Below are 14688 nucleotides of genomic sequence, written 5' to 3' on the forward strand. Positions count from 1 at the left end.
CTTCTGAATCCCGGAGTCAAAGGGGACATCAGGGGAAGATCTCGGCCTCTGTGCCCTGTTCTGTTGTTGGCCTTCCAGGGGAGCTGGTTGGCCACTGTTTGAGACAGGATGCTGGACTAGATGGACCACTGGTCTGACCCAGCAGGGCTCTTCTTATGTTCTTATAAAAGTGCTTCCTTTTTTTGTTGGCAATTTGGATCAGAAATAGCAGAATTTATAACTAGTGCCCTTATTAACTAATATTTATCTCTATCAGTAACACTGTGAGTACACCTCTGGTCAGTCTGGTGTAGTGGTTAAGTGTGCGGACTCTAATCTGGGAGAACCAGGTTTGATTCCCCACTCCTCCACTTGCAGCTGCTGGATGACCTTGGGCAAGCCATAGTTCTGACAAGAGCTGTCCTTGAAAGAGCTCTCTCAGCCCCACCTACCTCACAGGATGTCTGTTCTGGGGAGGGGAAGGAGTTTGTAAGCTGCTCTGAGACTCCTTTCGGTAGTGAAGGGCAGGGTATAAATCCAATCTCTTCCTTCTCCTCCTCTTCCTTCTTCTTTGTAATAATTAGTTATACCTACTTGTTGCTTTAGGATACACTTTCCTGTCGTCTGAACTTTATAGCGAGGCCCTTTGCAGTGACGTGGCTCAGCACATGCAGGAAAAGGGAAAGATTGGTTGCAGAGGGCCTGGGAGGAACAGACAAATGCAAACCATGCATGTAGCTTCGGTTCTTAATAGCAGGGATGATCTGCCAGGTAGGCATAGCCGAAGTGGACCGGCCTTCAGTTGAATTACTCTGCATTGTGTCCCAGTGAAGGCAATCTGTCAAGTGCTGAAGATCAAGGTTAGTGTGTCATTACACTGCTCTGCTGGCATCTGTGGAGTGCCCTGAGTGAAACTGACTATCGGTCATGTTCAGCATTCCGTCCTGTGTGTTTGTTCATGGCTCCGGGGCAGTTCAACGTGATTGGTGGAGAGCTCAGTATGGTACCGCCAGCTATGGTTTCCCTACACCTACATCCCTTTTAAAAAGCTTTGAAATACAACGGAGAGTGGTTTGTTTTTCCTCTGCTGTTTAAACAGCCTGAACCTGTTCTATAGCTGAATGGAGTGCTTTCTGAGGTCTTTCACGCCGTATGCAGAGTTATTGCTGGTGTGGGCCAGTTTGCAAGGATTGGGCTATTCTCACAGTGCATCGGTTCTTAACAGGAGCGGCATGACTTCAGGGGCGATCTGGAAATCTTGGAGGCCTCTTGGAGATTTCAGACGCAAATTGAGGAGGGGAGTATTTCTGATGTTCTCTTTTCCCCACTTGACCTCCAGCATTGGGAAGTTGTTATATACCGCTTGCTTTGCCATGAGGATGAAATCCTAGGGAAACCCCCCCCCCCCCCCTTCCTTCCCATGGCACCATAGCCAATGGAAATCAAACACAAATGCCCTTTCTACATTTCTACACTTAGGACAACCCTCCAAATACTCCTCCTTCATCCATGTGACTAAGTATGTGTGCCCAACCCACAGAAGGAAAACTATGGTGTTGGTTTTTTTTTTACTATAATAGCAACAAAGACCTTGTTTGATCAAGTTCAAATTAAAAAATGTCACTTTTTAGAGAAACTTTTTCACCCTTCTCTCTCTCTCTCTCTATATATATATAATATCTAAATCAGGGGTCCCCAACTTTTTTGAGCCTGCAGGCACATTTGGAATTTTGACACAGCATGATGGGGTGCAGCAACGAAATGGCAGTGGGGCATGGCCTGAAATGCCCCACCATACTACATGCCTAGGTCCCACCCATTTCCTTTTATACACTTGGTGGGTGCCAGAAAGGGTGTCAGCAGGCACCATGGCTCCCACGGGCACCACATTGAGGACCCCTGATTTAGATAAACTTGCCCTGTCTGGCATGCTGTGTTTATGTAGTAACTTCTTGGGTTTAGGAAGGGGCGGGTGTTCAGGCGGTGATGTTTCATGCTTTGTCGGTGGCAGTGGATCAGAGGTTAACCTCTGTTGCACAGCGGAACAGGGCTCCATTCGTTTTTGCTCTGCTGCTCTGCTACCCGTTTGCCCATAGCCTCTTCACTGAGGGCCAGATGTCTCCTACTTCTGAAACAGGCCAGACTGCTAGTCTCTGTCCTGTCCTGCTAAGCTGCGGACTCTTCATTATGCTGACGTCAGTGGTCTGTGGCAGTTCTGCAGAACAGACTTGCAAAGTTGCATTGAGCGACTTAAGCTTCCTTTTTGCTCCCTCTGCTAATGCAGGGCTACTTGATGATGTCATTTCATTTCCATTTTTGTGTGTGCAAACAATTAAAAATTGTAATGGCTGTCATCTGCTTCCATAAGTTTTGTGGAGTCCTTATGCATGCTCTAAAGATACATCAGAGCGCAGGTTATGCCATGTGTATTGCTAGTTGGCAAATCTTGCTGCCTGGTACTTAATGGAAGCTATCAGTCATTGCCAGCGACTTTAAACGAAGGTCAATAAAATACGAAGGGAAACCTCTTTAATGTTGCTTCTGGGTGCTTGCTATAATAGCTGAGTGACTGAAATACTAAGCAGCTGGCGAGGCCCGGACATCTTTTACACCTTGGGGAGGAGGAGATCTACTCGGGCCCACGTGTCCCACAACAAAATTTATTTTCTCTGGGTCAGTTCCAATTCCTGGGAGATTATCATATCCATCTACAGATGGGGTGCATCTCCAAAATATAACAATGACAGGATTTTTCTCCAACCTTATTACATAAAATCTTTTGCCTAGAGATGCCTAAGTTGGGCCTGGGTCTTTCTGAAGACGAGGGCTGTACTGTATTGTCCTGCTGAGCTCTCCCCTCTTTGAGAACATATGAAGTCGCCTTCTGCAGAAACCAAGCAATGATCCATCTAGCTCAGTGTTGTTCACATTGACTGGGAGCGGTGCTCTAGGGACTCAGAGAGTGGTCTTTCCGGGCACCTGCTACCGAAAATCTTTCCATGGCAAATACTGAGGATTGAACTTGGGACCCATCTGCGTGCAAAGCATGCATTCGGCCGTTAAGCTCAGTACCCTTCCTGTTCACGTATTGTGTGTCTTTTGACTGGTTTTTTTGCAGAAGAAGTGGCCAAACTGGAGAAACACTTGATGCTTCTCCGTCAGGAATATGTCAAGCTGCAGAAGAAGCTTACTGAGACAGAAAGAAGGTGTACCCTCCTGGCCGCTCAGTCGAACAAAGAGAATGCCAGTGACTCCTTCATCAGTCGGCTGCTTGCCATTGTAGCTGAGTTGTATGAGCAGGAGCAATACAGGTAAGAAGCATATTCACTGTTCCTTATTCGGACATGAAGCATACTCGCTGTTCCTGACCTTCAGAGCCCTCTGTGACTTTCTCATATCATGATATTCCTGGGAACTTCTGTTCTCCAGCTCCACCATCCTTGCCCTTTAAAAGAGACCCTTGTTCCCTCAAATGACTTCAGTCTTTCTCCCTTGGTGCTTTTTTTTTAATGCCTGGAACTGTCTCTCGGAATAGCTGTATGGTACCATCTTGATTCCTTCAAAAGCCGCCTTTTCCCTAAAACCTTTGCCATAACCCTACCAAAACTAAGTATGCGTAAATAGAATGAATATTCTCTTTCTGCTTCCCTTCACACCATTTCTCCCATATGGCAAGTTTTAGATTGTAAGCCCCTTGGGGCAGGGACCTGTTATACTCTGTGAAACATCCTGCATGCCACTTCTTTATAAACAGAGATGAAGACAAACATCATGAATAGTCTGTCCGCTTCAAAATGTTTTCGCTAGCAACAGAAATGAGACTGCCTTTCCTGCCTCTGCCGATGAAGAAGGGGAGTGATTTCTATCTCTGCCCCCTCCTCACTGCAACCCACTTGCCCAGGTGGCTGTTGTTTCACAAGGGCCTACAGCCCTGGGAATAACCTGTCCCTGGGGTCAGCATGGACTGGTGGCCGGAGGAGAAAGTGGAGATGATCTGCGCTCCTTCTGCCGGATCTGACCTGTTGTGACTCATCTGGAATTCAGGTGCGTGCGTCTGCACAAGCAACCTTTTAGACATCAGAGATGTGCCCTGGCCATTATCATGTTCTAGCGCTTAACTACATGCACTATTAAATGCAGAGGCAGTCTTTTTAAATTCTCTGATATTTAGGCGAAATTTCCCCTCTCTTCTCCTTTAAAAAAAATAAAAATAAATAAAGACATGGTCTCAAAGCTACCCCCGTCACTTTGAGAGTGACTTTGCAAAAGATTTTGTGGGTTGTTCGGTGTTCACCCCACAGAGTGGATTGATTACTATTTATTTATTTATTTATTTATTTATCCGAATTTTATCCCGCCCTCCCGCCAAGGCGGCTCAGGGCGGCTTACAACATCAGTAAAACCAATATACATAGAGCACGAACAATTCATATAAAACAGTTTAACTATAAATACAATAAATATCAATAAAAACGGCTCAGTATATATTATATCTAGACTTCTTTTGTGAGGTTTGGAAACTCATAGCCATTGCAAGTTATTCAAAACAAATGTGCTCATGTGTTGTTAACAGTCCATAATTCATGAGCATCAGTTACAGTTGGATCTGAGTTGTCTTTGCTCCCAGTTATCAACTCTAGTCTACAAAGTTCCTTTTAATTTTTGGTTTAAAATTCTTTTTTGTCTGCCTCTGGGTTATGATGGGATGAAAGCTAATTCATGGCAAAGTCATATACTGAATGCAGTGACTAAACGTGGATTCTCGGAGGATATTTAAGGATGTTTGGTTTCTGTGCAGCTAACCGTTTAATAAAACAAAGTTTGTTGGCCATAAATATCCGCATGGACATTGGATTACTAGGTGCTCAGAGAACTGCCTCTCTATATAAGCAGTCACCCCTTCCTTTAATCCTCCTGGCTTATTTTACTAATTTATCAAATTTTATCAAATGTTGAGTGTAGAAAGGCCTTTATTAAGGCATGCCTGGATACTTTACAATTGATACTTTACAACTGACAATGTTAAGAAGTCGTTATAATGGAACCTCATTTAATGGACAAATCTGCTCTTGCAACAATAGGTCCATTGAAGACCTGGCTCCTGTGATTCTTTGGTGCCCAAGATTTACAGTGGACCATGAAAGATACCTTAGGGATATTTTATCATGATGCTCAGGCAGTTTGGACCGGAACAAACCGGTGATATTACTTGCAGATAGAGATAAATGGGTAACATCACAATTGGCAAAGTTTATGGCTCTGTTTATAATGGTGTAGTCAAATTCCTCTGCAAGTTTGGTCAACGAATAGTTCATTGGTTTTACACTGGATCATTCCTTATTACTGTAAGGATAGGAATTAGGAAGTTACAGTTCTATTAGCTATCATAGTTTATATTTTAAATGCTTATTCTGTGTTTTAATCTTTTAGTGGATATTTTATGCATTTTACTGGATATTGTAATTGTTTTTGTTTTGCTTGTTTGGAGTCTTTTTTGCTGTTTGGAGTCTTTTTTGCTGTTTTGCTATGGCTTTGCGCTAATGCAGTAAAATGAAAGATTGCTTTCGTGATGAAGACTACCGTAATCTGCATCTTCTTGATAATAAGGCTGGCTAAGAACTGACAGCAGTTCTTTTGGGAAGGTGATGTAACTGGATGGTAGGTTCACAGTGCGTTACTGGCTTACAGTGTCACCTTTGTCCTTTCTGAATGCCTCTGCAGCTTCTTTTATTTTGGGCCAGGCAGCCCCAAATTTGCATGCTATAGTGGATGGTGTGCAGAATGATACATTCCCCGGCCCCCAGTCTTGTTTACTCATTTTGTAGGGGCAGGTGGTATCATCTTTTCTTAGCCTCCCACTCTAGTTTAAAAGCCTGCTTTATTGAAGGGGTGTGTGTGTTGGAGTTCTTGGACTGTATTAGGGTTGTCAGCAGTGTTCCCTCTAAGCTGAGTTAGTGTGAGCTAGCTCACAGTGTTTTAGCCTCTGGCTCACACATTTTTGTCTTAGCTCAGGAAGGGATGGCTCCAGAGCAAACTGGTTTATGCAGCAGCCAAATCGCTCGCTCACAACTTTAATGCCAGGAGCTCACAAGGTAGAATTTTTGCTCACAAGACTCCACAGCTTAGAGGGAACATTGGTTGTCAGCACACACTGTTGGATCTTATTGTGTATGTGTGTTAAGTGCCATCAAGTCGCTTTCAACTTATAGTGACCGTATGAATTGATGACCTCCAGAATGTCCTGTCGTTAACAGCCTTGCTCAGGTTTTACAGACTGAGGGCCGTAGCTTCCTCGGCTGAGTCCGTCCATCTCATGTTGGGTCTTCCTCCTTTCCTGCTGCCTCCAACTTTTCCCAGCATTATTGTCTTTTCCAATGACTCTTGTCTTCTCATAATGTGACCAAAATGCGATAGCCTCAGTTCGATCATTTTAGCTTCAGACTTGATTGGGTCTTTGTTGTTGTTCAGTCGCACGGTCGAGTCCGACTCTTCGCGACCCCATGGACCAGATCACGCCAGGCCTTCCTGTCTTCCGCCGTCCTCTGAAGTTGGCTCAATTTCATGTTCGTTGCATCTATGACACTGTCTAACCATCTCTGATTGGGTCTAGAACCCACTTATTTGCCTTTTTGGTGGTCCATGGCAACGCTCCCTGTAAGCTGTGGAGTCTTGAGAGCAGAAATTCTACTTTGTGAGCGACTGGCATTAAAGTTGCGAGCGAGCGATTTGGCCACTGCATAAATTATTTTGCTCTGGAGCCATCCTTCCTGAGCTAAAACAAAAATGTGTGAGCTGGAAGCTAAAAAAACTGTGAGCTAGCTCACACTAGCTCAGCTTAGAGGGAATATTGGTCCACAGTATCCGTAAAAGTCTCCTCTATCACCACATTTCAAATGAATCACCTTTCTTTCCAACAGCTTTCTTCATTGTTCATTGGGTCTTAGCTATGTTAGTCAGCTCTGAAATTCACTGGCAGCTGCTGTTTTTCTCCTTATTGGTTTTGTTGTTTTTGATAACTAATGTCTACGTGAATGTTCTTAACACTAGTCAGGATTAGTATATATTTAATGGAAAGGGTAGGGCTTATAGTGTAGTGGTTAGGAGCGCGGACTCTAATCTGGGAGAACCAGGTCTGATTGCCCACTCCTCCACATGCAGCTGCTGGTGTGACCTTGGTCAGTTACAAGTTCTTTAGAGCTGTTTTCTCACCAGCAGTTCTCAAAAGAGCTCTCTCAGCCCCACCTACCTCACAGGGTGTCTGTTGTGGGGAGGGAAAGGGAAAGGAGTTTGTAAGCCGCTCTGTGACTCCTTTGGGTAGTGAAGGGCGGGATATAAATCCAATTTCTTCTTGTCTTCTTCTGTCTTTTTCCAAGGAGCTTGAGAGTGGCATACTGGGTCAGACTCTCCTCTTTCACTCTGCCACAGACCTGTGAGTTAGTTGAGGCCGGGAGCATGTGACTGGCCCGAGGCAACCCAGCACTGCAGGCATCATGGCTGAGTGGGGATTCTGAACCCCTTTCTCCCAGTCAGTCTGACACTGTCTATTAGGCCATACTGGCTTTACACGTGGTGAAATTGGTCTATCAAAGGTTGTCATTAAAATGGAAACAGGGACATCAATTGCACTGCACTTCTTAGTGGATGTAAAGCTCTGTGTATTCAAGGGTACTGTGAAATAAGGGATCAGTGATGTATTTAGCTTTAAGAGGGCCGTCTCAGAAATATGGGCTCTTGCCAGTTCAGGCTGTTCAGGCTGCATGTACTTCATTGCTGTTCAAGAGGCTCGAAGGAGAAGCAGCTGTGGCTGGGACCTTTCCAGTGTGTACGCCTGGATGTAACTTTGCTGCCTCGCCGAACCCCTATTATTGTTTAGATCTGTGTTTTAAATGGTTAAATGCTGATTTGAGAACTGATTTTTGGCTAAGAAACAAGACAAAACGCAATAAACAAAACTTTCTGGAACTGGCAAGTATCAAGTTAGCATTGAAAATGCATACAATGCATTTGTTGTTCAGTCGCACAGTCGAGTCCGACTTTTCGCGACCCCGTGGACCAGATCACGCCAGGCCCTCCTGTCTTCCGCCGTCCTCTGAAGTTTGCTCAACTTCATGTTCGTTGCATCTATGACACTGTCCAACCATCTCATCCTTTGCCGTCCCCGTCTTCTTTGACCTTCAATCTTTCCCAGCATCAGGGTCTTCTCCAGTGAGTGCTCCCTTCTCATTTGGTGGCCAAAGTATTTGAGCTTCAGTTTCATTATCTGACCTTCCAGGGAACAGTCAGGGTTGATTTCTTTTAGGATTGCCTGATTTGATCTTCTTGCAGTCCAGGGGACTCTCAAGAGTCTTCTCCAGCACCATAGTTCAAAAGAATCTATTCTTTGGTGCTCAGCCTTCCGTATAGTCCAACTCTCGCAGCCATACATGACTACTGGAAATACCATTGCTTTGACCATGCCGACGTTTGTTGGCAGGGTGATGTCTCTACTTTTTATCATGCTGTTTAGGTTGTATACAATGCATATCCCTCACTTATTGTTTTGGGTGGATCTTGTTTTCCTCTGCAGCATAATGTTTCAGACCTTGTCCTGGGGAGCTGGGCCTTCAGACTTCTCTTTGTAACAACTCCTCTCTGTGTTACCACTTTATGCATCTGACCATACAGCTCACCAAAGGTTATGCCACAATAAACATGTTAGTCTTTATAGATTTGCAAAACTTTGTTATAGCCAGTAAGAGACCTCAAGATCAGAGGGGAAGGGGGTGTTTGTGTTTCTTCTGTGACACTTAACTGGTGGGTTGTGTAACGGACTTGGGAATTCCAAGGAAAAAGCCCCCCACTTCGAGAAGCCTAATTTATGGGTTGTAGCCTCGGTTTGCAATTTCTTTCCATCACATTTTCAAAGGACTCTGCAAGAACGAGGGGCGGGAGCACCTTTTGTTCAGTGGTCCTCAGAATTATAAGGAGTGCAAAAACATAGTGGGGATCCTAATGCTGTGACGCCCCCCCCCCCCCCCCCCCCACCCTCCTGCACAGCCTCTGCTTGCCTGGCTTATGTAGCAGCAACTCCGGCTCTCCCCTCCTGAATCAATTACAGTTCTGTGGAGTCATTCAGTCATCTAAGCTCCGGTGTGTGTATGTTGTATCTCTTCAGTGACCTGAAGATAAAGGTTGGAGACAAGTATATCAGCGCTCACAAATTTGTATTGGCAGCTCGCAGTGAGGCTTGGAGTCTGGCCAACCTGGTGTCGACCGAGGAGCTGGATCTGTCAGGTTGGTTTCTGATGGGCGCAGTGTGTGTGTGTGTGTGTGAGAGAAAGATGCTTTCATTGCCTCTGGAAGAGCTGATGAAAGGCCTCTTTGGGGGGAGGAGGGTCACAGATTATCCTTCAGGAGGAGGTGCTCCGCCTGCAGGAGGAGGCACTTGATCCATTAATTATGAAGCTTTTGTCTCCGAAACATGCCGGCAGCCTGGCGGCCTTTGAGAGCTGGGTGTTAGAGCGGTTAAATCAGTGGCCCATCCTCCTTTCATTTTAATGATGTGGATGCCAAGTGTGCTGGTCTGTTCATCTTAACTGAGCAAGAGCTTGTCACGGTCCCAAAACAAAGCCACTTGTAACCTCCTGATTATTCCTTTGTTTGAGGATTGTTCTGTCAAATTCGCCTGGATACCAATTCCATGCAAAGCACAATTGTAACCGCAGCTGTATCTCTTTGGCGACTTGGAGTGTATTTATTTGGCATTGGGTCCTCCTCACCTTCTCTTCCCCGAAGCCAGCCAGCGTACAGCTTTCTTTCCTAAAAAGTGAGTGGTGCGATAAGAACGCCAGCAGAGTTGCATACACTTCCCCAAATCTTGCAGCAAACTTGAGGCTTTTGCAGAATTTGTGGTTTTGTTGAAAGGGAGTTGTCCTGGCAGAGTGGAGCAACACTAGCTGGAATGGAAAGAAGGGGGTCTGCCAAAAAGGATGGATGCCTTTATCCATCAAATCATTTATATCCGGCTCTTCCGTTAAATGGTATCCCAGGGTAGGTTAAAGGGTAGTAAAAATAAAAGTTGTCATAACAGTAGTGCAGCAACATGTCAGCATCCTAAAATTAAGAATTAAAAGCCATAGCCTGTTGCCAATGTTGGTTTAAAAACTGAATTTGAATCTCACTGAATGCCACAGCAGCATAACTTGCAAAAGCTTCAGTAAAAAAAAGGGGGGGGGAGGAGTCCATCTTAAGCCTCTGCAATGTGAACGAAGACAGGCAAGACAAACTGCTCTTAGGAGGGAATTCCAGAGCTGTGCCCTGTCTGGCCATCTACTGTGCTTCAGGCAGGGGTACATGTTGGCTGTTAGCTAGTTGAACGCACACGTCTTGCCATTCCGTTCAGAAAAGACCCTCAGAATAGGCTACAGCAAATAAAAATACCCAGGCATGGTAATCTAGTAAAACAAAGCCATTAGCTAGCATCATGAAGGCCAGTGGTGATAAAGCCCTATTGGTCAGCAAAATAGGTGGGCTAGGCCCTTGTAAAAAGGACAATGTTTAGCATATGGCCGAATGGTACCTGAGATGGTTTGAGACAGACCTCTGTTGAGAAGGAGTTCCACCTCTCTCTCTCTTGTTCCTCCCTGCTGGACCTTGGATAGTGTGATCATGATTTCTGTATCCAGGCAGATCTGAGAGCTTGTGGTGTGAGAATTCTTAAGGTTTTAAAGATAACAGTCAGCTTTTTGACCTGAGAAATTTAGCAGTAGAGACCAGATACAGTTCAGCTCCAAGAATAAAATTGAAAACCTTACAAGATGCAAAAGAAAGAGCTGGATTTGCACCACCAAATTGGCTTCTATACTATAGAGCAGCTGCATTGACGTGGTTAAAAATGTATTACATTAGAAAATCCTAGAATATTAATGTTAGAGGGACATGACCTGTTACTTAGGTTGGCACGTGTTTACATGGTATGGAAAAGCTGATACTCATAAATATTTCAAACAGCATCTTATTAGGAGATCTTTATTGAAAGTATGGGAAGAAGTGAAAAGATCTTTCTATACTAAGATACCAAAATGGGTTGCACCACTTGAAGTGTTTACAAACCCAGAACTGATGCAAAAGAATGTAAAGTTGAAATACAAAGATTTATTGGATAATAAAAATGAATTAAAGTTAACAGAAGACGTTATAAAACAAAAACCAGATTTAAGTTGGTGGGAAAGAGCACAAATAGAGTCAAGGTATGTTAAAGACAAATTAATAGGTTTTTATTCTAAAACAACAAAAATAGATAAGATTTTCTAATTTTTTTTTAATGTGTGGGTAAAATTTGTCAAATTCAGCTGTTGGTGACTTGATGGAAGAGCTCAGGAAAGCTTTAATAGGCAGAGGATTGGTGAAGATTGTTCAATGTTAACTTAAAACTGCACCTGCTTCTAGAATGCGCACTCTGATAAGTAATGTTGCTTTTATTTAGTCTAGTGCTTTTTTCTTTTTTTTTCTTTTTTTTTTTTAAAAACCCAACTGTACTTGCAAGGCAGCTTGCAAGAAATCATTAAAATGCCACTGAGGCAATATAAAAAGTTCCCAGCATCAACAGTAATAAATCAGTTGAATCGTTAGCAGTAAAAATGGAACAGAAATGTAAGCCCCACAGGAAGTTTAAGCACTGTATTCTTTTTTTAAAAAAAATCCAAACGTTGCCAGGATTGATAATTAGATATAAGGAATGGACTGGAGCTGAAACTACGGTATTTTAAGGATGGTTTTCCTTTCTGAAACTGCAGCTGAAACGTGTTGCTACTGCAGAAAAAAAGGGTGACAACTTGCCCTTCGTATTGCTTATTGACTTCAGAGTGGATGCCTGTGTGTGGGTTGTTTTATGTTGGTCTGCTCCATACGATCAGTATTGCATCCCTTGCATTTCTGGCTGCATGGCTGCTTTTAATATTAGTGCTTCAGCTGGCTCTTCTTCCCAGGAGGTGGGCGGGAAGCCACTCTGCAGAAAAACTATAAATACAACCTTTGCAAGTCCCGGAGTTCCGTGAGCAGCCCCACCTACATGAAGACTCAGGAGGGCTTGCGTTTTCCTTGTTTCGGAGAACAGATGTGTAATCATGCTTCCGCTGCAAGTGGTTTCCCCCCCCAGTACATTACCAAAACAAGCATATCTTGAGCCTGTCGGTGCACAACCGAAGTTTCTCTGGCATGGATACGTTAGTCAAAGAGACCAGAGTTAAGTGGCCTCTCTGGGCCTTTAAAAACGCAGTGTGCTTTAGTGTGGCTGCACAATATTAACATATATCATTGTGTAGCCGATTAAACCAATATATTTGTGTTAAGGGAATGCCCATTGGAGGAAAGTTTTATTTACTAAGTTTATGTACCTTTTCCCTGTGTCGGTTTTTGAGCTGTTCACAGTTTAAAAGCAATCCAAATTACTGTCCATTCGCTTGCAATCAAGTTAGTCCAACAAGTAAACTAGACAGCAGAACCATCTACCTGAGATCTGGAAGCAATTGGAAGGGCTTCCTTTTTGAAGCCCTGGAGATTGTTTTAGGGGGTTGACAAGCACTCAGTCTCCAAGATCCATAACTTGGAGGCAAGCTGAAAGCAAGGTTCGAGCCAGGATCTCCCAGATCCTAGTTGACGCTCTAGTAACTACTCAGGGCTGGCTTTTTTGTGGAAACCAGAAGGCCTGGGGAGATTTTTGGGTGAGTCTGTGTTTTGTCAGGAGATGGCCCTGGCCTGGATAGACCAGGTAAGCCCAATCTTGTCAGATCTCGGAAGCGAAGCAGGGCTGACTCTGGCAAGTTCCTGGAAGGGAAACCTCCAAGGAATACGGTCGGGGCCCCAAAATTTATTGGTCACCCTGGGCCCTAAGGATGCCAAACTAACTGTGACCAGGGCCAGGGCTTTTTCGGTGGCGGCTCCTACCTGGTGGAACGAGCTCCCCGGGGGAGATCGGGGCCCTGCGGGACCTTGTGCAGTTCCGCAGGGCCTGCAAGACGGAGCTCTTCCACCAGGCTTTTGAGTAGGAGCCGCCCCCCCACTATACCACCACCGTCAAGACATCTTAATGGATGCATCGACGAGGCCTGAGGAAGAACTTAGAAAATACAGAAGATCTGACAAGCCGTCGAAACTGGATATGTACGCTGCGGGAGTACCATCTGGAACTGCGGTGATACCATCTTGGATCTAGGATACTAGTAATTGGATAGAGTACTGTGCTTTTAGTACTGATGATTTTATTATGTTTTTATATGTTCTTATTTATGACAAGGCTAACGACCTGCCTCTGTTAGCCGCCCTGAGCCCACTGGGGAGGGCAGGATACAAATGTAATAAATAAATAAATAAATACCAGGGCAGGGACACAGGGGCAGGCAATGTCAAGCCACTTCTCTGAAACACCATGACTTCCAGGCTCACAAGCGTGTGCACACATACACACACAAAATACCCCCTCCCCAAAAGGAGAGCATCAGAGATGGCGCTTCCTTGCCCTCTGGCATATCCCCTGTTTGGTCAGAATCCAAGGAGTGGGCTAGCATTAGACTGCATTCCTGTTTCTTGACACACGGGTGAGGCAGTACTCTGGTTGCACTTCTGAAGATAGGGCCACCAGAATACGTGCATTTGATTGACGTATGACAGTGTTAGGGGCTAACAGTGTTTCCTGTTTAATTCAGTACTTGTATCACATTCCCATGTTCCGTCAAATCACTGGTGGGACGGCAGAAAATTAATTATTGTAGGTTTTGTATATTTGGAGCCTTCTTGTAAAATGCTCTGTCAACACAACCCTCTCTGTGTAGCCGCTACTCCATTGCCTTACCCTTATTTTGCATCTGAGTGGCTAGGGGGCTGGTCAGGCACTCACCGAAGGGCTGGATTTGACCAAAGGGTTTTCCCTGGTTGGTGACCCCTAAAGTAAACTTGTCACCAAGCACAATAGTCCCCCCTCGGTAATGTATGTGACACTTGCTCCCCAGATGCTGACCCCGAGGTAACCATGGCGATGCTGCGCTGGATCTATACAGATGAGCTGGAGCTGAGAGAAGACGATGTGTTCCTGACGGAGCTGATGAAACTAGCAAACAGGTTTCAGCTGCAGCTCCTCCGGGAAAGGCAAGCCTCTGAATAAGCTGTTGCGTCTGCCTCGTAATTAGCCAAGCTGGGTGCAAACTGGCTGTTGGTCCCAGTGCAGATCGTTAGTACCTGTGGCTTTGGGGGGAGGTGGCTTTGTATTCAGACGTCACGGTTTTTAAATAACACAAATGTGTCTGTAGGTGATCCTGGGCGTGGCATCCCGGGGAGGTATTGCTGGTGGGCCGATGGTGGTTTGACCGTGGTCCCAGCATTCCCTGAAGCCAAGGATTCCGGTGTGTCGGCAGCACCTTCTCCCTTTGCCAGTTTGGTGTAGTGGCTAAGTGCGCGGACTCTAATCTGGGAGAACCGGGTTTGATTCCCCACTCCTCCACTTGCACCTGCTGATGTGACCTTGGGTCAGTCACAAGCTCTGGCACAGCTGTCCTTGAAAAAGAGCAGTTTGTGTCAGAGTTCTCTCAGCCCCACCCACCTCACAGGGTGTCTGTTGTGGGGAGGGGAAGGGAAAGGAGTTTTGTAAGCCGCTCTGAGACTCCCAAGTGAAGGGCGGGTTATAAATCCAATCTTCTTCTCCTCCTCCTCCTCCTCCTCCTCCTCCTCCTCCTCCTC

At 45.1% G+C, this 14688-nt stretch overlaps 1 protein-coding gene across 1 annotated transcript in view; it reads left to right on the top strand.

Moving 5' to 3' along the window:
- Positions 1-14688, top strand: part of ANKFY1 (ankyrin repeat and FYVE domain containing 1) — an 83410-nt gene that overhangs the window by 11530 nt on the left and 57192 nt on the right. The window contains exons 2-4 of the mRNA XM_015423191.1: positions 3098-3290; positions 9134-9252; positions 13965-14100. Coding sequence (XP_015278677.1) covers positions 3098-3290; positions 9134-9252; positions 13965-14100 — 448 coding nt within the window. The remainder of the gene's footprint in view (positions 1-3097; positions 3291-9133; positions 9253-13964; positions 14101-14688) is intronic.

Source organism: Gekko japonicus, unplaced genomic scaffold, assembly GCF_001447785.1.
Source record: "Gekko japonicus isolate JY-2015 unplaced genomic scaffold, Gekko_japonicus_V1.1 scaffold791, whole genome shotgun sequence".
In the NCBI taxonomy this organism is placed as follows: domain Eukaryota; kingdom Metazoa; phylum Chordata; class Lepidosauria; order Squamata; family Gekkonidae; genus Gekko; species Gekko japonicus.